This window comes from Muntiacus reevesi, chromosome 1 (genome assembly GCF_963930625.1).
Source record: "Muntiacus reevesi chromosome 1, mMunRee1.1, whole genome shotgun sequence".
In the NCBI taxonomy this organism is placed as follows: Eukaryota; Metazoa; Chordata; class Mammalia; order Artiodactyla; family Cervidae; genus Muntiacus; species Muntiacus reevesi.
The window spans coordinates 159333985-159358596 of NC_089249.1; the positions used below are offsets into that span (position 1 = coordinate 159333985).

Consider the following 24612-nt stretch of genomic DNA (forward strand, 5'->3'; position numbering starts at 1 on the left):
GACCCCATTGGCTGCAGCCTACCAGACACCTCCGTCCATGGGATTTTCCAGGCAAGAGTACTGGAGTGGGTTGCCATTGCCTTCTCCACATCTGCTTTATACTCACATTGAATTACCTCACCTGTTGCATCTAGTTAGTATGAAGAAGGGGGCAATTGCTGTTGAGTCAGTTAACTGTGTCCACCACAGCAAATTAGTGCTGTGATGTAACTACTGCTTTAAGTTAAGTGAGGGCCAGATGATGTAAAAAAACACTGTATGAACCAGTTTCATGGCTAATTGAACAGAGAAAGGTAATAGGAGAATTGAGTCACCAACACATGTGTTAGCCAGTAAAAGTATGCAGAACCAGGAGGTGATGAACTATAATAGTATTGGGACCATATTCATGAAGGGTATTGTTTAAAATAAACTCATTTTGTATATTATAACTGGCAATAATTCATCAGCAGCAAGTATAGTAGTGATGAACAAGAAGAACATTTTCATGAAACAATATTTTAAATTATATTCAATATTGCTTAACCTATCAAAATATTAAATATTCTGAATATAGGGACTTCCCTGGAGGACTTGTGGTTAAGACTCTGTGCTTCTAATGCAGGGAGCACAAGTTTGATTCTCAGTCTGGGAACTAAGATTCTGAATGCTGCACTATGTTGCAAAAAAAAAAAAAAAAAATATATATATATACACACACACACACACACACACACACACACACATATACACACATCACTGCAGATGGTGATTGCAACCATGAAATTAAAAGACACTTACTCTTTGGAAGGAAAGTTATGACTAACCTAGACAGCATATTAAAAAGCAGAGACATTACTTTGCCAACAAAGGTCTGTCTAGTCAAGACTATGGTTTTTCCAGTAGTCACGTATGGATGTGAGAGTTGGACTATAAAGGAAGCTGAGCACAGAAAAATTGATGCTGTTGAACTGTGGTGTTGGAGAAGACTCCTGAGAGTCCCTTGGACTGCAAGGAGATCCAACCAGTCCATCCTAAAGGAGATCAGTCCTGGGTGTTCATTGGAAGGACTGATGTTGAAGCTGAAACTCCAATCCTTTGGCCACCTGATGCAAAGAACTGACTCATTTTAAAAGACACTGATGCTGGGAAAGATTGAGGGCAGGAGGAGAAGTGGACGACAGAGGATGAGATGGTTGGATGGCATCACTGACACAATGGACATGGGTTTGGGTGGACTCCGGGAGTTGGTGATGGACAGAGAGGCCTAGCATACTGCGGTTCACGGGGTCGCAAAGAGTTGTACACCACTGAGCGATTGAACTGTACTGAACTGATACGTATATATGGAGAAGGCAATGGCAACCCACTCCAGTACTCTTGCCTGGGCAATCCCATGGATGGAGGATCCTGGTAGGCTGTGGTCCATGGGGTCGCTAAGAGTTGGATACAACTGAGTGACTTCATGTTCACTTTTCACTTGCATGCATTGGAGAAGGAAATGGCAACCCACTCCAGTGTTCATGCCTGGAGAATCCCAGGGACGAGGGCACCTGGTGGACTACCGTCTATGGGGTTGCACAGAGTCGGACATGACTGAAGTGACTAGCAGCAGCAGCAGCATACATATATATGGGGCTTCCCCTATGGTTCAGCAGTAAAGAATCACCTGTAGTGCAGGAGACCCAAGTTCAAACCCTGGGTCTGGAAGATCCCCTGGGGGAGGGCATGGCAACCCACAACAGTATTATTGCCTGGAGAATTCCATGCACAGAGGAGCCTGGTGCATAGTGCACAGGGTTACAAAGAGTTGGACACGACCAAAGCAACTGAGCATGCACACACACATATACATATGTATTCTGAATTTTAAAAATGAAATAAAATTAATGAAAGTTAAATAATTAAGTTTAATAAATCAAAGCAACATTGGGGATCCTCATGAATATTTTTCCTTTCATAAGGGACTTAATGTTACTTTTGTTTCAGAATACTATTTTTTTTGTAAGTTATATTTATTTTTATTTATTTAATTGACTGTGCCAGGTCTTAGTCACAGCATGTGGGACCTAGTTCCCTGACCAGGAATTGAACCCAGGCCCCCTGCATTGGGAGCATGGATGCTTAGTCACTGGACCACCAGGGAAGTCCCCTCAGAATACTATTTTAATAGATCGAGAGAACCAAATCTTTTACAGAACCGTGCTGGGAACCAATGCTGTGCCCAGCAGAGAGCCATCCTTATTTGAACTAGACAGAGAAAAATTTTAAGGGCCTACTGAGCAGCTGCCCTGACCTGAAGCAATTCTTTTTAAGAAAGCCCCCACTTAAAGCCCTTAGCAACCAGCAACTTAGTAACAGATTTTTTTTTTTTTTAAATTTAAAGGATTTTAGAGAAAACTCAGCAGTAAATTTCAAGGGTGACATATATATCTACATAATGACCGAACTGTTAACTCATTGCTTTTTTGGTTTGTTTGCTTTTTTGTTATCCTTTGCTAGGTGCAATAAACTTCAATGCTGATGGTGAATATCAAAGGAAATTATTCTGGGTAGAAACAGTCCATCTTCATGAGTGACCCTTTGTGCACAAAATGCTGCATTTTTTTTGGTTTCGGTTAGGTTTTGGTTTTGGGTAGGTTTTTTAAACTTCCTTTAACTGCTTTTGTCCCTCCTCTTATCCTCATAGAAAATCTTGGAGATTCTGGTCTTGGCTCCCCTCTCTCCACTTTCTTAGGGATTTCATTTTCCTCCTACAGTTTCAGATATCCTTGATATCACAAATTATGCCAGAAAGTGTAATGCATTAATTCATTTAACAAATATCTACTGTACCTATCATGTGCCTGCTAAGTATTAGAGTTAGAATGTGCTGAACAGCATAGGCAGGGTCCCTGCCTTTCCACAGGTTTACACTCAAGTTTCTACATTTCCAACATCCCCCTGTCCATCTCCTCCGGGAATCTCAAATTCAGCATGTCCCAAAATAGACTCATTATCTCTTCCGAATTGCACCATCTTCACACCCAGTTTCCCTGGGACTCATCTTTGACTCCTTCCTCTCTTTTAATTCTTGTAACTGATGCTCAGATCTTGCAAACTCTGCCATCTGACCCCATCTTTCCACGCTTGGCACTACTGTCTTCCCTCGGGCTCTTGACCTCTTTCCCCCAGTCATGGCTATAGCTTCCTTCTTGGTCTCCCTTATCATTTATCTCTTGGTCCCCTAAATCTATTTTTGCTGCAGCTGCCAGAATGATAAATAATACAACCTGATGTGGTCATTCTCCTATTCACAACTCTTACTTTCTTTCTATACTTCCATATTCAATTTTGCCCCCTGGGATAAAATTCAAGCTCCTCAGCCTAGCTTATGGGGTACATCATAAAGAATCTCTGTGTTCTTAGTCTATACATTCTAGACTTTTGCATTTACATATTACTAATATTCAACTTTTTGTGCTTCCCCAAACATATTGTTTTCCACTTCTTTTGCTGTTTTCTCTGCCTGGAACTCATTCCACACTTTTCTTCTCCTTTAGTTCAGTTCAGTTCAGTTGCTCAATCATGTCCAATTATTTGTGACCCCATGGACTGCAGCATGCCATGCCTCCCTGTCCATCACCAACTCCCGGAGCTTGCTCAAACTCAGGTCCATTGAATTGGTGATGCCATTCAACCATCTCATTCTCTGTCATCCCCTTCTCCTCCCACCTTCAATCTTTCCCAGAATCAGGGTATTTTCAAAAGAGTCAGCTCTTTGCATCAGGTGGCCAAAGTATTGGAATTTCAGCTTCAACATCAGTCCTTCCAATGAACACTCAGAACTGATCTCCTTTAGAATGGACTGGTTGGATCTTAGCTAACTCCTTCTCCTTAGCTAATTCTTTTTTAAAAAAGTTATTTTTATTCATTTATTTATCTTTGGTTGTGCTGGGTCTTTGTTGCTGTACGAGGGCTTTTTCTAGTTGCAGCAAGTGGGGGCTACTTTCTAGTTGTGGTGTGTAGGCGTCTCATTGCGGTGGCTTTTTTTATTGCAAAGCATGGGCTCTAGGGTGTGTGGACTTCAGTAGTTTCATTTCACAGGCTCTAGAGTGCGACTCAGTAGCTGTGTGCATTGGCTTAGTTATCCTGCAGCATGTAGGATCTTCCCAGACCTGGGATGGAACCTGTGTCCTCTGCATTGGCAGACAGATTCTCAACCACTGAACCACCAGGGAGGGAAGCCCTAGCTAACTCTTTAATGATTCTTCAAAACACCTCAATAGATGGTGTTTTGAATATCTTTGCATGTCTGTTACCTAGTAGAGAATAGGCCTCCTATAAATAGGAAAATGTTCAAACGCTCATCTCCAAATGGCAACTCTGGATAATTCTACCTGGCTGTCTTGTGAGCATCTCAGTGCTGTTTGCCTCAAACCAAACTGATTATATTGTCTCCTTTAAGAGAGGAGTCAGTAATAAGGTAGACTCCAGAGTCAGCCTGGCTAAACCCACTGTAAGGCACATCTCCAGGGGGCACCATTCACATTATGGTCTATGTGGTCTATATAAATGTTACATCTGCCTCATGTGCAACATGATGGCTCTGCTGGCCTGGATGGCATCTGGGTCCAACACCACTTAGCTGTGACTTTAGACAATTTACTTAACTTCTTTGGGTATCAGGCATCTCATTTATAAAACAGGTAGTACTCAATAAATGTTCATCGCTATTTTTAAACTAAAATTGTCTCCTCCTATGTGTTTCCTATGAAACCAAGGACTCAGACTGAACCTCCTCTTTCCTCTCACCCTAAATGCAATTAATCCAAAAGCCTGTATAAATATACTTTCTCTTCTTCTTCCCTTCCTGCTGCCAATGTCATTAGTTCTGAGACTTCTCTTTTTCTTTTTAAAAATATTTAGTCAGTTAGTTAGATATGGCTGCATTCTGTCTTAGAGGCAGCACTTGGGATCTTTGACGTGGCTCAAGCACTTGGTTGCTCACAGTGTTGCCCCTCATTACTAGTTATGATTGCCGTGGGATCCTAGTTCCCCAACCAGGGATCGAACCTGTGCCCCCTGCATTGAAAGGCAGATTCTTAGCTACTGGACCAGTAGGGGAGTCCCTGTGATACGTCTCTTACCTGGACTATTGCAGTAGCCTCTCAGTTGGTCTCTTGTCTCCTAGTCATTGTGTTCATCCATTACACAACTGCTAGAATCATCATCTTAAAATGTAGTTCAAGTAAGTCAATTCCACATCTCAAAAATCTGCAGTGCCTTGCAAAATTAATTAAGCAGATCTCCTAGGCCAGTTAGCATGATGGGTTCTGGTACTACAAATATAAATAAAACATAAAATCCTTCCCAGAACTACTGGTGAACAGGGAGGACAAAGGTCCCGTAGAAGGATAAAGTTTCCCTGCCCCCATTTCCAAAATCTTTACAGTCCTTTGAGGAAAGAGACTCTACCATCACTTAATTACACAGGCAGTCAATAGAGTTCTTCTCTTGTCAGAACTGTCCTGCTATTTCTTTTTTTTATATTCCCACAAGAACTGGATATTAATATTTCCCTGGGCCAGGATAACTCTTGATTCTTAAATAAGATAAGTGCCCAGCCCAGGGCCTGACACATGGTAGACACAATAAATGGTAATTTTCTTCTGGGTGAACTAGGACTGTGTGTTGTTGGTTTAACAGCAATAACCATCCACTATTAAGCTCTGAGGCTAATGCAGAATTCACAAGCTTGATCTCTGAGTCAGGAAGATCCCCCGGAGAAGGAAACAGCAACCCACTTTAGTATTCTTGCTTGGGAAATTCCCATGGACAGAAGAGTGGACAGAAGAGCCTGGTGGGCGACAGTCCATGGGGTCACAAAAGAGTGGGACACGACTTAGTGACTGATTACACAAAAACAGTAAACTCTGAATGTCTGTTTTCCCCTGAACCCTCAAGAAGTAAATGAGGGGCTTCCCTGGTGGCACAGTTGATAAGAGTCTGCCTGCCAATGCAGGGACATGGATTCAATTATGGATCTTCCCTGGTCTAGGAAGATCCCACATGCTAAAAGGCAACTGAGCCCATGCGCCAGTAACTACTGAACTCTGCATGCCTAGAGTCTGTGCTTGCAACATGAGAAACCAACTCAATAAGAAGCCCATTCACCACAACAAAGAGTAGCAACCCCCTTCCCCATAACCAGTAAAGAAAGCTGGCACAGCACCGAAGGCTCAGCACAACTAAAAATAAATAAATAAATGAAAATATTAATGATATTAAAAAAATAAAATTTGATTGAGCACAGTAATGGATGGTTGTGACCAATTAAAAATAAAAATAGAACGACATGAGTAATGGCCAAATAACTGTTCCTCTCAGGCAGAGAAGGAAAAAAAAGGGGAAATAAAATCACTACTGTTGTGCAGTAGGATGATAAATGCCAACACATTTTGAGATGCTCAACCAGAATGATACAGCATTTCCCTACTTTTTATCTTGCTATAAGGTCCAAAGGAAATAGGGTATTGGGGGCTGTGGGCAGAAAGGGGAACACAGTACTCTGTGTTCTGTTTTTTCCTCCCCCTGGGCCTGCCCTATGTAAACTGGGCTAGCCACGAGGGCTGTTTGTTCTACCTGAGGTCCTCAACTCCAGCCCTAGCCCTTCCTTTGTTCTATTTTCGCGGGCTTTTCCCTTCCTTGTCTTTTAGCCACCGCCATTCTGGCCTCCTGTTTCCTATTCTAACTACCTAACATATGTATCCAACATTCTTTATTTTATATCCAGTGCTAGGTTGTGACTTGAGGACGCAGAAATGGTTGTGACCAAGCAGGCTACTGATTGCGCAGAAAGGATGGAATGAATTGAGGATCAGTGAAAGTCAGAAGGTAATGCTTCAGCTTGCACGTTTTCTGCAGGCCAAATAGGAGAGAATAGGTTCTGCATGTTCGAACAAAAGCCCGAGGTTTCAAACAGTTACTCTCTGTCCTAGGTGTTACAACAGAGGAGCAAGAAGAGTTACACTAATAACAACAGCTAACACTTTTAATGTGTGAGAATTGCTAAATAAGCTAGAGATGATCTCAACAAAGAAATCATAGTATTCCCATTTTACAGGCGAGAAAAGTAAGGCTAATTGACTAAGACTCTTGCCTGAATGCCACACATAAAACAAGAGTTTTAACCCAGGAAGACAGAGTCCCAGTTTCTATGAACCACAAATCAGAGAGGTGAATGAATGAGATCAGATTTCAGAAAATTTCCTCCAGCCGCAGTGGAGTAGATGGGATAGGAACTCATGCAGGGGAGCTGGAATGCAACAACCCTGTTCTAAGGAAAAACAAGGGAGGCTGTCTAAATAATGAGGGTTACGGAGGATCAGCACTAGAGCAGAGGCTGCAGAAATAGGGGCGGAATATTTCAGAACTACTTGAAGAGATCGTTCTCTTCAGGGTTTGGTTAGACGTAGTCTTCCGTGAGCAGCAGCGAGGGCCCACACCCTGATTTGGGCCTTACGAACAAGAGGAGGGCGTTTGTGTTCTGCAATGATTGAAAGAACGCCTCCAACTCCGACCTCAACCGTCGGCGGCGGGGAGGGGGCTTGCTACTTAAGGGCGGGAGCCCGCCCCCAGTGAGGGAAAGCGCTGAGTCATCCTGGCGGGGCACGTTGGGTCGGGGCGGTACTCTGGCCAGATCCCCCTCCCCATTCCCCCGCCCGCACCCCCGGCCCGCCCTGACTCTCGCGAGAGCCTTACAGGCTATAAAGGCAGCGTCCCGAGCACGCCTCGCGTGTCTTCTTCCTCGCTGGCGTCGGTCGTCTTTCTGTGGAATTGGTGAGTATGAGGGCAGCGCCCCACGCCCCGCCCGGCATCTTTTCCGTCTTCTTCTCGGAGTCCGCCGAACTCAGCTGGGCTCCTCGGACAAAGAAGGCGGCCAGGCGAAGCGACCCTCGTGTGGGGCTCCTTTGGGTGCGGGGACGAGGTTGAAACCAGAGGCTAACGGCAGCTTGAATCTCCCCTACCCCAGCAACACAAGCAGAAAGCGCTGATTGGCTTGGCGTGGCGTCTGGGCGGGTTGGTGGTGATGGAGTCCCCTGACGGGCGGGTAAGGGAAATTTCTCGAGTGAATCTGCAAACTGATCAGGAACTGAGGGCTAGCCGTCGGTCATGTAGTAGAGGGAGAGGCTGTTCCCGGTCTTCAGGTGTGGAAAGTTACTAAGATTCCGTTCTTCGTCTTTATTTTTCCATCTGCAGAATGGGGTTTGTAGTGATTCTAAATGCCCTCGGTGAAGACTGAGCACTCTTCTAAAGCTGGAGCTTTCTGAGGTGCTAGGCTGGGGCTGGTGATGGCAGTGCAGGGAGGGTACCAAAAGTGGATTTTGGGGGAGTGGCTTTCACCAAGGACGTTCAAGCGGCGAGTTCCTGAAGGGGACATACCCGGTGGAAATCAGCAGCCTCCCCGCCCCCGCGCTTGGTCGTGCTTTAGTGAACGTGGGGATCCCCTGGAAAAGCAGATTTGAATAAGGAGGACATGTATATTAGGGTCACCTCGTGTGTTTGGTTGGGTTTTTTGGTTTGCTATTAAAGGTGTTAAGCGGTTAAAAAAAAATTGTCACAGTTTCTGTTCAATCTTTTTTATGGTTGTAGTATTATGAACCAAGAATTTTGGGACTTAACAAGTTAGCTTCTTGGGATTATCAAACTGATGATTTACTGGGTTAAATCTTACCTTGGTCTTGACCAGGGTGAATCCAGTGTTACATTGCTTTTTGGCAATAAATTGACTCTTGATCTACTTACCACTTTTCCAGGACCTTGGTCCCTAGGTAAACTCATTTTTGAAAGGACTTCTGGGCACAACGCTTAGAATTTTGAAATTGAGCAGATGCCATAATCTTGGTCTTGGCCTCTTAAAAAGTTGGATTGGCTTTAGGGTGTGTGTCTTGGGAAATCTACCCAGAGAAAGATTAAAGTGTGCTTCCCACATTCTGAAGGCAGATGGAGGCGCAGTCCAGGGAAAGGGCATCATGGCAGCTTCTGGGGCTTGGGTGCTTAGTGTTTATGGCATTGCACGTTTGGGTCCAGGTTTGAGAGTTTCCACCCTCTTCTCTCTGTGTACACTTGTATAATAAACGTACACAAGAAAATGCAATTGTACAGATGATGGTTCAGGAACAGGAAGAGTTCCTTATAAAGAAATTTCCATTTTAAAGTGAAAACAACATTATAAATCAACTATATTCCAATAAAAATTTAAAACTCTCAAATGCACAGTCCCTCCACTCAAAAATGAAAATGAGACTGAGATTCAGAGATGTGTAATATTTTTGTTTGAAGAGTTGGAAAGCTCAGTTTATGTTTCTTACTGTTATAAAAGTTTATGTGTATGCTCAAGACCACTGCACAATTTCAACAGCTGAGTCTCTTAAATAGATGAAGGTTGTTATCTAGAAAAGTAAGACTTGTTTCTAATTCACTTTCTCTTATTTTTTCCAGCTGATAGCACTATGTCTTCAGGAAATGCCAAAATTGGGCACCGTGCCCCCCAGTTCAAAGCAACAGCTGTTATGCCAGATGGGCAGTTCAAGGATATCAGCCTAGCTGACTACAAAGGTAAGAGTAATTAGGTTCATTAATATGGAATTATATTACAATCTAGGGAGGGCTTATTCACTCTCTGTATCTCTTGTCATGTTTGAGTGTAAAATGATTTTTACATTTGTCTTTAGGATAAGAAACTGTTGCCTTCCTATTGAATTGAAGTGGTGATTACCATCTGTGAACATAGGGTAGATCTCCCAAGTCCAAACTACTTCTGGAGAAGGCATGTGCATACTTCATTATATCTGGACATAATATCTCAATTATCTTCCCAATATTGCTCCTCAGTTATTTTACTGGAGATACACTTATTATCTTGTTTCAGTTTAAAGCCTTGGACAATTTAGAGCTTCAGAGCTCAAGTCTTTGGAGCTGTGAAACTGTTCAGTTTACAAAATGTGTGTCACGATTGAGGGTTTAGGCATGTTCCCTTGACATTTTACCCCCAGAGAAAAATTGATGTCACAATTGGAACAACTCTCCTTTCTGTTAAGTAGTTTCATGTAGACACCAGGCAAATACTAATGAGGATTTTTTTACTTTACTGCCCTAGAATAGCAAGGTATTCTGGGACAGTTCAAAATATGGATTTCCTAGAATGCAAACCTAAGAACTCAGGTGTCAAGTATACCTTTCTTGGTGATATAGCATTTCATAGAGTTAGCTTTTGGGTAAAACCTATGACTAGATTTCCTGACACATAATACATACTGGTTGGAATGAGAGCAGATAAGTGGGGCCCTATGGAGGGAAGCTCCTCCTGGCAAACAAAGTAAGTAGCACCGTAGGGAGGTGACCCTGGCCCAAGGGTAAAGGCATGAGGTTTAGGAAGAGTTGCTCTGTGCCCTCCTGGGCTTGACCTGCTGAAGCTTGTTAGCAAAACCCTGGGGGAAGGTTGAAGTGAATGTCAAAAGGACCAGCTTATTTTGATTTTGAAACATTGCTGGTATCTGGAACTGTGAATATTTGGAATTGTTGGTGAGAGACTGCTTTACAGGTTGAAGATCTACTTCAATTGGTAATCAGAATGACTTTCATAAAATTCCAACTAGAAATCCTATTACCTACCAGGAGAATTTTGGGAACTTTTGTCTTAGAAATTTTTTCTTTGCATGTGCATCCTATCAGACTTATTTGAACCATGTTTGTGGTGATTTAGGTGATCACTTAGACCTTATCTATCATGTTACTGTGGTTCACTGTGGAAAAATAGCCAAGGCTCTGACTTGCTCTTGTTGGTCTTGTTGCCTTGTGGCAGAGTATCCAGCAATTCAGCTCTTTCTGGGCACTGATTATATGAGTGTTGGCAGTAGATGATTGCATCTTTGTTTTTTCTTTTCTTCACTGAAGAACTTGGTGTTTGTTAATTTTAACTACTCAGAGAAGATCAAGATTAGACTGAACAGTGCTTATCTGTAGTTGGCAGCTAACATGGAAGAAGGAAAATAAAGCATGGAAATTGGAAGAACTTTTTCTTATGGCCGAGGTCCTACAGTAGCTGTGTTGAGCATCTTGGTGTTTTAACAGTTGTCTGCCATCAGTTTAAAAAGGCTTCATTTTTCGCATAGGAAAATGTCTTTAGGTTTACATTCTCTGCAAAGCAAGGAAGTCTATTTCAAAGGGTAGCTTGGGCATTTTTTTTTTTTTTTTCAGGAAAATATGTTGTGTTCTTCTTTTACCCTCTTGACTTCACCTTTGTGTGCCCCACGGAGATCATTGCTTTCAGTGATCGGGCAGAAGAATTTAAGAAACTCAACTGCCAAGTAATTGGTGCTTCTGTGGATTCTCACTTCTGTCACCTGGCATGGTAAATCTCTTGGTCCATTTGGCATGGGCTTATTTTAGAAAATTATTACGGATTCTTTTTTTTTTTGTAGCTGTGCTGTGTGGCATGTGGGATCTTAGTTCTCCATCCAGGGAGCAAACTTGTGTCTCATGCAGTGGAAGCGTGGTAGAAGTCTTAATCACTGGACTACCAGGGAAGTCCAGTCATAGGAACTTTTAAGCAGCAACTGGAACCCAGAGGCTTTGGCAATGGACATTTTCAAATATTGACTTCTGGCTCCTCACGGAAGGAGTGCAAATGCTCTGACTTCCTTTTGTTGCTCTTATAACTTAGCAGTAGACGAAAAGCAGCTTGGGTTGCAGCTGAATGTACCCTGGTGACTTTTAATTGGTCTCAGGCATTTACTACTGGGCTTCCCTCATAGCTTAGTCGGTAAAGAATCTGCCTGCAATGTGGGACACCCGGGTTTGATTCCTGGGTTGGGAAGATCCCCTGGAGAAGGAAATGGCAGTATTCTTGCCTGGAAAATCCCATGGACAGAGGAGCCTGGCAGGCTATAGTCCATAGGGTCGCAAGAGTCGGACACAACTTAGCGAGTAAACCACCATTTACTGATGGAAAAAACTTGAAAAGTTTTCTGGGGAATTAGATTAGCAATGTTGGCGTGGGATAGATATAGTTAATGCTTTTGTTACAGAAGAATTTGAATGAGTGTGATTGCATGTATGTTTTTTTTACTTTAGGATCAACACACCCAAGAAACAAGGAGGACTGGGACCCATGAACATTCCTTTGATATCAGACCCCAAGCGCACCATTGCTCAGGACTATGGGGTCTTAAAGGCCGATGAAGGCATCTCATTCAGGTATATATGTACCAGGAAACTGGCTGATTGGCTGAAGATCTTTTATAAGTAGAGCTGTGATCTGTGGAGACTTTTCTTATTTCTTTTTTTTTTTTTTTCCTGTTTTGTTGAGAAATAATTGATATACATTACTGTGTAAGCTTAAGGTGTATGGCATAATGGTTTCATTCTTTATGCGGGACCTAAGGTTCGGAAGGCCAGTTTCTGTTGATTTACTCTTAACAGCAGTTTCTAAAACTGTACTGTCTCTCCCTCAGACCTTTAATATTTTCTTCCAGGGGCCTTTTTATTATTGATGATAAAGGTATCCTTCGACAGATCACCATAAATGACCTTCCTGTTGGCCGCTCTGTGGATGAGACACTGAGACTAGTTCAGGCCTTCCAGTTCACTGACAAACATGGGGAAGGTAAGCCAATTTGCCTGGTGACAGGACAGTGGAGTGATAGGTGGGAAAGATGGTGGGAACAAAGTCTACCAGAAAGGAAAAGGGTTATTATGTCTCTTTAAGAAATTGCAGTCTCAGGATTATAGTGGTTTGTGGGGGTGAGGTAATAGAACAGCTTGGGGAGGAGAATATAAAGGCTTTTTGTTCCAACTGCATATTCCCAGCTTCTACCCTTGCTCATTTAGAATTACTGCTGCAGATTCAACTTGTTAAAGTGTAGGAGGATCTCATAGGTGTTAACATTTTTGTCTTTTAAAAATTCATTCTGTTATGCAGGGTGTTTTTTGTGTCTATAAGAATTATATATATAAAAAAAGAATTACAGTCACCAAATACCAAATTATATAAATACTCTATAAAAATTTTTTTGGAGAAAAAAATTTTTTTTTTTTGAGGAGGGGTTAGAGTAAGAGGGTTTGAGATGAAATCTCAAGGTCCTTAGAGAAGTTTCAGGATTAAAGATGATGTTTTTGTGAGTCTGTCCTTGTAAAATGTAAACATGACTGAGAAGATTGAATTTATGGTTTTTGTCTAGCATTCACTAGAGTGTAGGTCTTTCTTACTGCTCTGGTCATTCTCATCTGAAGTGTTGTGTTTTTGATAAAGTCCTGAACTGCTTGCTCCCAGCCTCTCAGTTTATAAGACTGTAGCTTCTGAAAACTCCCCACTTTCGCCCAGTGGAGTTGTTGCTTGTAATGAGACCACCTTACTCCAACTAAGAGTTTAGTTTTAAGAACAGCTCCTCAGTCTGCTGCAAGTGCTGGATATGTAGGGGGAAGGGGATCTTGAACCCCACCCAGCCACCCCAGCTTAATGTAATTGAGGATATAAAATAGTTGTGATCACTGCTACTGTTCAGCTCTGATCTCATGAGTTACAGGAGGTGGAAGTTAAGAGACTGGATTAGTGGTGTTTGGGGGACCCAAAAGTGCTAGTTTGGCTGGAGTGAAAGGCTAGTAGGTAATGGGAATCAGAAGGCACCATTTGCAGAAGTTTGTGTAGGCTTTGCTCTGGATTGAAGCAGACAGCTGCTGAGACTGCCCTCTGGTGGAGAATGGTTCAGCACAAAGATGGAAGGAGCTGAGGAGGGGATGGCAAAGTTGGCGCTTTATTGGACTTTCCCTTGCATGTATAGTGTAGACTTTTTTTTTTAATTAATTTTTACTGGGATAGACTCTTGAACCCAAGCTTTCATGAGTTGTGAAGCTTGCTTCTTCACACTCTTGTTCTCTGCTGCTTCCCATCCCACTAAAACAAGCACAGCTTTCTGTGTGCAGTCTTTAATGGCTTATGATAGTGTTTGAGAGCCTCTGGATATCAAGCACTCTATATGAGGTGCTGTCGTGTTATTTGACAAATAATCCTACAGTCCTGTTTTTAAAATTGAGATATGTGTTAGTTTCAGGTGTACAACATAATGATCTGATATTTGTATATCCTATGTTCCTATTTTTCTTTAAAATGTCTTTTATCTTGAATTTACACTTTTGGGGGGAATCTTTGAGTGAACCTGTATTACATTTTAGCAGAGAAAGGGGTGAACTGACAATACTACAAAGAAATTTTTTTACTTAAATCCTAAGTTCCTACTTTTTATTAATTTTTCAAAAATTAAATTTTTAAAAAATTTATTTATTTTTGTCTCTGTTGGGTCTTCGTTGCTACTTGGGCTTTTCTCTAGTTGCGAGTGGGGGCTCCTGCTGTGTGAGGGCTTCTCATCATGGGACCTTCTCTTGTGGGCTGCGGGCTCTTGGGCACGCAGGCTTCAGTAGCTGTGGCTCCTGGGCTCTAAAACTCAGTGGTTGGGGTGCACGGGCTTAGTTGTTCTATGACATGTGGGATCTTCCCGGATCAGGGGTGGAAATGTCTCCTGTGTTGGCAGGTGAATTCTTCACCACTGAATCACCAGGGAAGCCTCTGTGTTCCTGTTTTTAGGACCAATAAACCACTATTGAAACACTGCATGTATTCAGTTAATGGTAGAACTGGGATCAAAATTCAAAGCCCTCCTTTTTTTTTTTTTACATAATTTAAAATGCTGAGAAAGGCATTGCTTAGAGCCTTCTGTGTTGGGGAGAGTTGTACTTCAGCTTCTATTGAAAGTTGGTAAAACTGGGACTCAGCCAGTTGTGCTGAGCTTCATATTAATCCAGTACTGTTGGGTATGAGTCCAAGTGTGGATCTTTCTTTCCTGTCATTGATTATTGGTACAGTCTTAAGTGCCAAGAGGCCTTAGTGCAAGGATACTAAGTTGTCAAGGTTATTCTTTCTGGCTCATTATTGCTCCTATCTTTGTGTCGGGGTTTGTAATTGGGCTCTTCTAAAGCTGTGTTTTCTTCCAGGACAGAAGAATCTTTGATTTCCCTGGTGGTAAACTGCTGGGTCTGGTCTCTGATTTTATGCTGCTCTTTATTCTCAGATGCTTGTTTATACTTATGACCTGTGCTCTAACCCTTTGGTGGCACTAAAGGGAATGACTGTAAGGATCAATGGAGATTTTGTAAAGCAGCTAAGAGCTTCCATACGTTGTTCCCAGACGGCTGTTTGTAGTGTCTGACCTCTGAGGCTATGACATCCAAGGGGAGAAAAGGGCTTTGCTTCTCTCACTGGAGAAAGTGAGACTTTTGCTGCTTTGTTTCTGGACTTTGGTGACTACATGTCTCCTGCAAGACAAAACAACAGGTGAAGAGTGGAATATCAGAGATTGCTCCCCTTATCTCACTTTCCTCAGGTTTTCCCAAGGAGCATTGCTCACTCAGGATCATAGGAAAGACTGAAGGTTATACTTTTCTGCATAAAGTGTTTGAGAGATTCAAACTCAGACCTTTTGCTTACCAAGGCATAGAAGGCAATTACTTAGTTAAACAAGCAGGACCTTGTGGAGGTGTCCTGCCCCTTTGTGTTTCAGGCATTCTTGTTTGGCAGAGTTAAGGAACACTGAGAAGGCAAACTGCTGCTTTCATATCTCTGAAAAGCCAGCTGATAGAAGCAGCAGCTTAGTGTTAGGGTTTACACAGTCCTAACTTTGTCATTTTTTAGCTTGTATTTTTTTCTTGGGTTGGAGAGGTAAGTCACTTTTTCTTTTGGTCAGTTTTTACTGTGGTTATATATGATATAATTTACCATTTTAAGCGTTTAATTCAGTGGCACTAGTTACATCAGTGTTGTATATCTAGCACTATTTCTCAAACTTTTTCATCATCCCAAACAAGCAGTTGGAAAAGGCAATGGCACCCCACTCCAGTACTCTTGCCTGGAAAATCCCATGGGCAGAGGAGCCTGGTAGGCTGCATGCAGTCCATGGGGTCTCGAAGAGTCAGACACGACTGAGTGACTTCACTTTCACTTTTCACTTTCATGCATTGGAGAAGGAAATGGCAGCCCACTCCAGTGTTTTTGCCTGGAGAATTCCAGGGTCGCACAGAATCGGACACGACTGAAGCGACTTAGCAGCAGCAGCAAACAAGCAGTAGTAGTAGTAACCATGAAGAAATAACTCACCATTCCCCTTTCCCTCCAGCCTTTTGTAACATCTGTTCAACTTTCTGCATCTATGAATTTACCTATTTTTAATATTTTATATGAGTGAAATCATACAATGTTTATCCATTTGTGTCTGGTTTCTTTCACTTGGCATAATGTGGTTTTTTTTTTTTTCACTTGGCATGATGTTTTTAAGGTTCTCAAAAGTTTATCCAGGCTGTAGTATGTATAAGAACTTCATTTTTTTTTTTTTTTTCATTTATTTTTATTAGTTGGAGACTAATTACTTTAAAATATTGTAGTGGGTTTTGTCATACATTGACATGAATCAGCGATGGAATTACATGTATTCCCCATCCCGATCCCCCCTCCCACCTGCCTCTCTACCTGATCCCTCTGGGTCTTCCCAGTGCACCAGGCCCAAGCACTAATATATATATATATAATATATAATAATAATATATATGTATACTTCTTGGTAGCTGAGAGAGGAAAAAATCTGCCTGCAGTGCAGGAAATCCAGGTTCAATCCCTGGGTGGGAAAGATCCCCTGGAAAGGGCTGGAGCAACCCCCTCTAGTATTCTTGCCTGGAGAATCCCATGGACAGAGTATAGCCTGTTGGGCTACAATCCATGGAATCACAAGGAGTTGGACACAACTGAGCAATTTTCACTTTTCCTATGTATACTACATTTTGTCTGTTAACAGGTTTTTTTCCACCTTTTGGCTATTGTGAATAATGTTGCTAAAATATTAGTGAATATATATGAATCCTTGTTTCTAGTTACTTTGAATATATACATAGGAGTAGAATTTCTGGGTCCTATGGTAATTCTGTGTTTAGATTCTTGAGGAATTTTCAGACTTTCCCACGGCACCTATACCATTTTACATCCCCACTAACAATACCAAGGGTTCTTTATATCCTTCCCAGTATTTACTTTCCATCTTTTTTTTTTTTTTAAACTATAGCCATCTTAGGGAATATGAAGTGGTATCTTATTGTGGTTTTGATTTGTATTTCCCTAATGACTGGTAATAGCATATTTTCATGTGTTTATTGACCATTTGTATATCTTTGGAGATACATCTATTTTCAAGTCCTTTGCTCATTTTTGAATTGTCTTTTTGTTGTTGAGTTGTGGGAGTTTGGATTTAATTTTGGCTATTAATCCCTCATTAGATACGATTTATAAATATTTCCTCCCATTCTGTGGGTTGTCTTCAAAGAATTTATGGATTTTTGGATGAACCTAGATCCCTTTATACAAAGTGAAGTAAGTCAGAAAGAAAAATATAAATATCATATACGAACATGTATATATATGGAATCTGGAAAGATGGTACTGAAGAATTTATATAAGACATAAGAACAGACTTACGAACATGGGGAGAAGGGAGGAGAGGGTGAGATGTATGGAGAGAGTAACATGGAAACTTACATTACATATGTAAATTAGGTAGCAAATGGGAATTTGCTGTATGTCTCAGGGAACTCTGTATCAACCTAGAGGGGTGGGATGGGGAGGGAGGAGGGAGGGAGGGGACATATGTATACCTGTGGTTGATTCACGTTGAGGTTTGACAGAAAACAGTTCTGTAAAGCAATTATCCTTTAATTAAAAAAGAATTTATGGTTTTAGCTCTTAGATTTTTGATCTGTTTTTAAGTAAACTTCTTGTATATGGTATAAATAGATGTCCAGCATCATTGTTGTACATGTGGAAGTTCAGCTGTTCCAGAACCATCTTTTGAAGCTTATTTTTTAAAAGATGCATTTTTGAAGCATACATAAAATTACAGAGAGCATATGAGTACCCATTTACTTACTACCCACTGTTAACAAAATCTCAAATATCTTGCCATACATGGTTTAGATAGATTGTTTTTAGAACAGCATAAAGTTGAAGCTGTTAATTTCTTTAAATTTCAGTTACTGCATGAAAATTAAAGTATAGTAATTGGGCCTATGGTGAGGATTACTTCGTCTTGTACTAAAAGGCTGAATTGATCTGACTGGAGGGTAGGCCTCCTGGTACCTGAATGTTGAAGCCCTTTAGGGCTCAGATTTGGTTTTGAGGCATCCGTTTGTCCTTAGGAGGGTGGAGCTCACTACTGATCCGGTTATTAATCAGTTCCCTTTCTCTTGCAGTGTGCCCAGCTGGCTGGAAGCCTGGCAGTGATACCATCAAGCCTGATGTCCAGAAGAGCAAAGAATATTTCTCTAAGCAGAAGTGAGCACTGGGCCATTTTAGGGCCAGGCTGCAGTAGGCAGCCTTGAAAACAAAACCTCTTTTGTCCTATTGTCATGCTTAAAACCATGATTTTACACTCCGCCAGGATGTCTGTGGGACAGGACGGGCCTTTCCTGCAGGGGTTGGGGAGGCCAGCCTTTCTTCCTCTGGACGGCCAACTGATGTATACAGTAAGGGGTATCACTTTTGATCTTTTGTAGTTTTATTAAATTTGAAATGAGATCTTGTTGATTCTTCATTGGTTGGGGGGCGGGCGGTGGCATTAGCCTTTGATTTTAAGAGGAATTTACTCTGCTTTCCTGCTTGGGGAAAAAAAGGTGCAAGAACTGCCTCAGAATCGTGAAATGATATTGAGGGAAAATGTACATAGACAACAGGGAAAAGAGCAAGACCTGCTACAGTATCAGCCAAGGCGTTGCAGTTTATGCTGTACGCTAGGTTGCAGTGAGGTTCTTGACATTTCCAGTACTACGAGGGCTGCATGAAAACCTGGATAAATGCCTGGTACAGTGTCTATCTAAGATTACAGAGTTATGGGCTTTAGGTATCTTTGGAACTGAAAGGGGGAGGCAAACCCAGGGCTGGCTTTCTGTGTCAGAAGCACAGTGGTGAGCACCTCTTGTCTTCCCTGGGTTTCCAGCCTTGATTTAAGGGTAGTTCTTGTTCTCATGAAAGTGAAAGTCGCTCAGTCCTGTCTGACTCTTTCCAACCACATGGACTAAATGTAGTCCATGGAGTTCACCAGGCCAGAAAACTGGAGAGGGTAGCTTTTCCCCCTTCTTCAGTGTATCTTCCCAACCCAGGAATCGAACTGGGGTCTCCTGCATTGCAGGTGGATTCTTTACAAACTGAGCTATCTGGGAAGCCCTACCTTTCCTGATCCTGGGAAAGACTGAATGAGGGAGAAGGGGATGACAGGATGAGATGGTTGGATGGCATCACCAACTTGGACATGAGTTTGAGTAAGGTCTGGGAGTTGGTGATGGACAGAGAAGCCTGGCATGCTGCGATCCATGGGGTTGCAAAAATTTGGACACGACTGAACTGTTTTCATTCGTATGTGTGTTCTGAGGGAGGGTTGTCAGTGGGGGGAAGGTGGATTTCCCCTGGGCCCAAGGCTAGGGCAGATTTACAACTGAAGATCCTTCAGTAATATGTGCCCTTCCAGACACCACACCACCTCACTAGCCCAGCCTACCTGTGGGCAGGATTCCCGGCGCCTTCAACAACAGCTTACTATATGCTAAGCAATTTCACATTTATTCAGTCACCATGATAACCCTCTGAAGCAGGTACTATTATTTAGGGGATAGTTCCTCAGGCCCTGCAACAGGTAGCATTTTGAAGCACTGCAGAGAAATGGCAACAGGTAGCGATCCCATATTCCAAGGCAGGTGGGAGGTCTGGATCTACTTTGGTCTTTTTTTGTTGTTGATGGTCTTCTGTCTTAACCAAACTTTCCTGAACCTTGTTATTTTCATTTTATTTAGGATCTCTACTATAATTCTTTATCAAAAATAATCATTTTATACCCAAAATAAGTTTCTTCCCTGGCAAAATATTAATAGTAGTGTAAAAGTCTTTAACAGGTGCCACTGCCCTAAATGAGGATCCCATAGGCAGTGAAGGTATCAGGGACCAGGGGATGTAGGTGGGGAAACTGTGGGGCTGAGCCAGCCTCTCCTGGGATTCTGAGGCTTCTTGGGTAAGAGTGTAGTGAAGTGAAGCTCTTGGGATGGAGAGCTAGGCTCCTCTGAGGGCTGGGGCAAGCCCAGTAAGGCCAAGCGTTGGGCAGGAGGAGTGGAAAAGTACACCTTCTGCTCTTCTGAATAGCGCTCCTGAGGTGTCACAGCATCCCGGTAAGTCCAGTCACGCCAATGGAAATTGAAGCGTTCAAGCAGGGTGATGCGGTCAGCTCTTGTGGGTACACAGTCAAGGGGCTTTGTGGGTGGCAGATTCGGCACCTCTATTCCTCGCAGCAGCACCACCCCTCGGATGGCAAACCAGCCCCCAAACCTGGGATGTATGCATACACCTGCTATGTGCTGGGGAGAGGGTGAAAAGAAAGCAAGGTCATGGTGGTCATATGGGCACCAATAACTACCATCAGTGCAAGCTAGTTCACTTATTTCTCACTCAACAGAGTGATTCTACATGTGAGCCTGTCAGGGAATTTCCTGGTGGTCCAATGGACTCCATGCTGTCACTGCCAAGGTCTCAGGTTCTGTCTTTGGTCAGGGAACTAAGATCCCACAAGCTGTGCTGCATACACACACACATGAACTTCTGTTAGTCTTGGCTGGGCTCCCCTACTCCGTTAACTCTTCATGAAGTCACTGGCCCCAAGCAGAGTTTACTTAAACTGAACCTCAGCTTCCCAGTCTCACTGTGGGTTTAATCACAGCTCTACCTGCTCCATTCTGTCACAATAAGAGAATAGTTCTCTAACCTGATCCCTGGTGGCTCAGATGGTAAACTGCCTGCCAGTGAAGGAGACATGGGTTTAGTCCCTGGGTTGGATTGGGAAGATCCCCTGGGTATTCTTGCCCAGAGAATTCTGTGTACAGGAGCCTGGTGGGCTACTGTCCATGGGATCGCAAAGCAAAGAGCTGGACACAACTGAGCAACTAACACTTCACTTTCTCTGACCTGATGTGTCTGCAAGTAGATGAAATTGTGGAACTGGATCATTGACTATGGTGCACTCTTGTCCTGGATTGTGCCCAGCAACTCCTTTACCCAGCGAAGGGAGAAGAATGGGACTTGAAATTTTTCTTTTTTTGCGGCGCCACATGGTTAGCAGGATTTCAGTTCTCTAACCACGGACTGAACCAGGACCATGGCAGTGAAAACCTGGAATCCTAACCACTAGACCACCAGGGAATTCCTGGGACTTGAAATCTTGAGGGATTTTTATTTCATTTTCTTTCTTAGCCCCTATTTGCTCATACTTGCCCTCTGACCTGGGTCCCCCAAGGGTCAGACTCCACATCCTGTCGTTGGTAGTAGTAAGCAGCCCCTGCTACATGGGCTGCTGTCTGGGCCAGGATCTTGGGGCGACGGTTGGGGTGTACCTCGTAGTCAGCGATGACTTCTATCTGCAGCTCTGGGAAGCTCTGGGATAGAGAATAAGATGAAGACTTTTAGCACAACAGGAATCATAATCATGTTCAACAGAGCCTTCAGTTGTGTTACATGTCCCTGTCCTTAGAAGTCATGTTTAAAGGGAAAACATTACCTTAAACTTGGAGTGAGATTGGAGGCTCCAGTGTGAAGAAAATGATAATTCTGTTTAGGATTGTTCAGAAACCTCTGCTACGGCTCTGCCCTCCAGAGGCCCAGTGCAGAGAAAGACATGGTCCAGCTTTGGGGAGACCCAGTGTAGGTATATGTATTTATATATACATGTAAAGTATGTAGTGCAGGGATCCTGTTCTGTCTTCAAAAGCCCCCATAAGGCTCCCAGGTCTAGGGCAAAGACAGGTGAGAGATGCATGGAGAATTTTGGGGTTTATTCCTATTTCACTTGGAGGTCAAGGGAAGTTTGCTCATCAAGTTGCCCATCAGTGAAGGGGGAGATCAATCCACTGCAGACCTGGTTGGCTAGTGGGGGTTGGCTAAACCTGAGATAAGGCAGAATGGGGAGAGATCACAATGTCAAGGCTGACTTTAGGATATCCTGCTGGGGAAGTGGCTCCTTGCCGTAGGTCTAGCTTCTATACTGAGCTTAGAGGAACTGGAAGCAGATGCAGGTTTGGAAGCTGGGTGAGGCTATAGCCAGCCTTGCTCACCTCTCTAACTCGGCCCAGGTGGTAGGCCACACACTGGTCCACAGGGTCAGTCAGTGGCTGGAGGTGGCAGCTCTGCAGGAAGGGCTTGAGGGCCTGGTCAAACATGGCAGGTGTGCTGAGTACCAGGAAGGCCAGTGTGGGTCCTGGCAGGGGCAGGTGGAAGGCTGGAGGCAGGAGTGCATTGTACCATGCCACCTGGAACAGAGAGAAAATTCAGGCCGCACAAGAGGGTCAACTTAGGCCTTAGCCAGGCCCATACCTTGGCCTGGCATTCAAGGTTTCATGCATCTTGCCCAGCTTCCTTCTTGTTCAAACAATGAAATTCTCCTGATGCTGCGTGACATGTGTTTGTGGGAGACTCATCTGACAGAGTTATAATAGGCAAAGGATTCATAAACAACTAAGAAAGAAGAAATTGAAAAAAAATAAAAGAAGAAATTGATTGTATTGTGGTTAGTGCAATAACAGGGCCAATGAAGGTCCTCAAATTAGAAAAGGCTTCTTGGAAGCTGAGTCTTGATGGCTGGGAAGGTAACTTACAGGTTGACGTGGAGAGGGAGAATCTGGTGTGTTTTAAACAGGTCCCAGCATAAACAAAGAGGCAAAAAATGCAAAGCATACTAGGAGAATAGCAAATGGTCTAGTTTGATAGAAATGTAGCATCTGTGGAGGGGAGCAGAGGGAGAGAAGGCTGGAGAGATCAGTAAGAATGAGACTGTGACTGGCCTTGAATACCAATTGAAGGAATATGGATTTAATTTGCTGATAGTGAAGGGTTAGCCATTGAAGATTTAAGAAGCAAACTGACATGATCAGTTTTAGATCAACCTCGCTGCAGTGTGGAGGAAGGAATAGAGGCAAAGTGACAGCAAGGAGTTTATTGCAGAAATCCAAATGACTAATAGTGGGCTGAACCAGAGCATAGATTGGTTGAATGGAAGGAAATGGATCTGTGAGATTTAGGAGACAGATTCCTAAAGATTGCTGTGCATGATTGTATGTGGTGCTGGGAAGGTGAGAGAAGTAGGAACATAGGATGACTGGCAGGGTTGTAAGTGGCACTGTTCAATACCACAGCTCCTACTACCAAGGTCTTCTTGATTATATCAGATAGGTATCCCCAATCTCTCCCACACCTGCCATCCACCATTATCTCCACACCTTGACTCAAGCTATTCCTGATATTTGAGATGTACATGACCCTCCTTCCTTCCAATCTATCTTTTCATATATAGCTCAACTCCATTTTTTTCAGGGAAGCCTCTCAGGCTAGACCCAACTACCTCTTCTATAATCCTCTCCCAGCATTGCTGTATACCACTCAGTGGAAAGTGGAAAGGGTGGTCTCTTAAACACCAGGCAAAAGGCTCAGGTTGAGTTGATTTAGTCCTGCACTAAGCACAGGGATCAGTGCAGAGGGCACTGGATGTGGGGGGAGATGGACCCACATGAATAAGGGTAGGTCCTGATGCCAGACTTCTGTGTCAGGCAAGTGTACAGTTTCTAAACCCAGCCCAACATTGATGATTAGCAACATCATGAATGTAACCTTTTGCAGGTAGATCCAACAACTAAGCCAACTGTTCGCTTGTTCAACATCCAGAATGCCCTTTGCTCATGAGCCATACAAACATTCCCAGACCTTGCCCTCTCCTAAACTCTTTCGGGAAGCTTCCAAAGTGACTCTGGCTCCACAGATCCCCTTCCTCCTCTAAATTACCTAGGTGACAAAACCACTAGGTTACTGGATCACATGGTGTCCCCTACTCATCAATGCAGCATTGCATCAGAGTAAACGAGATGACTCGTTGGAAAGACTGAAGGCAAGAGGAGAAGGGAACGACAGAGGACGAGATGGTTGGATGGCAATCACCTACTCAACGGACATGAGTTTGAGCAAGCTCCAGTTGTTGATGGGCAGGGAAACCTGGCGTGCTGCAGTCCATGGGGTCACCAAGAGTCGGACACGACTGAGCGACTGAACAACAACAACAAAAGAACAAACCTGCAACGCTACTCTACCCGTTTAGCTCAAGCGCCCTGTCTCTACAATCAAACGGACACGCGGCCAGAGGAGCTCGAGAAAGATCAGAAAATTCACGGGCCTCACGTTAGTGGCACCGAAGCAATCCATACGCTTCGCCCTAGCACCGCAGCAGGGATAAACCAACCTGGAAGGGGTAAACTTCGAAGCCAAAAGGGCACAACGTGTCCTCAATCTTCTGCTTCAGCTCTGCGACTAGCGGCTCCATAGTGCACGTTACACACTGAGCCTGCTGGGGAATGGAGTCTCAAGGTTACTCGGGACTTTACGCTTTGAGACAGCTTGGACTCCATTTCCCAAGAGTTACGGGGATCAACTGCGGGACTGTGTGGTCTCCGTGCGATGCATCCTGGGACACGTAGTTCATTCAG

At 43.3% G+C, this 24612-nt stretch overlaps 2 protein-coding genes across 3 annotated transcripts; one reads left to right on the forward strand and one right to left on the reverse strand.

The window, feature by feature from the left end:
- Nucleotides 1-7660: 7660 nt before the first annotated feature.
- On the forward strand, nucleotides 7661-18628 carry PRDX1 (peroxiredoxin 1). 2 transcript variants are annotated; one of them, XM_065914214.1, is made up of 6 exons: nucleotides 7667-7800; nucleotides 9463-9579; nucleotides 11221-11374; nucleotides 12097-12219; nucleotides 12498-12628; nucleotides 18304-18628. In XM_065914214.1, exons 2-6 carry the CDS (start codon nucleotides 9474-9476, stop codon nucleotides 18387-18389), a joined length of 600 nt encoding a protein of 199 aa, XP_065770286.1. In that variant the 5' UTR covers nucleotides 7667-7800; nucleotides 9463-9473; the 3' UTR covers nucleotides 18390-18628. The 2 variants fall into 2 exon arrangements, with proteins under 2 accessions (XP_065770280.1, XP_065770286.1); XM_065914208.1 differs by lacking the exon at nucleotides 18304-18628 and having other exon boundaries at nucleotides 7661-7800; nucleotides 12498-12744.
- On the reverse strand, nucleotides 18622-24576 carry MMACHC (metabolism of cobalamin associated C). The gene is made up of 4 exons (XM_065914197.1): nucleotides 24369-24576; nucleotides 22198-22392; nucleotides 21370-21522; nucleotides 18622-20451 (listed from the first exon to the last, which is right to left on the reverse strand). Exons 1-4 carry the CDS (start codon nucleotides 24447-24449, stop codon nucleotides 20038-20040), a joined length of 843 nt encoding a protein of 280 aa, XP_065770269.1. The 5' UTR covers nucleotides 24450-24576; the 3' UTR covers nucleotides 18622-20037.
- Between the last annotated feature and the right edge of the window lie 36 nt (nucleotides 24577-24612).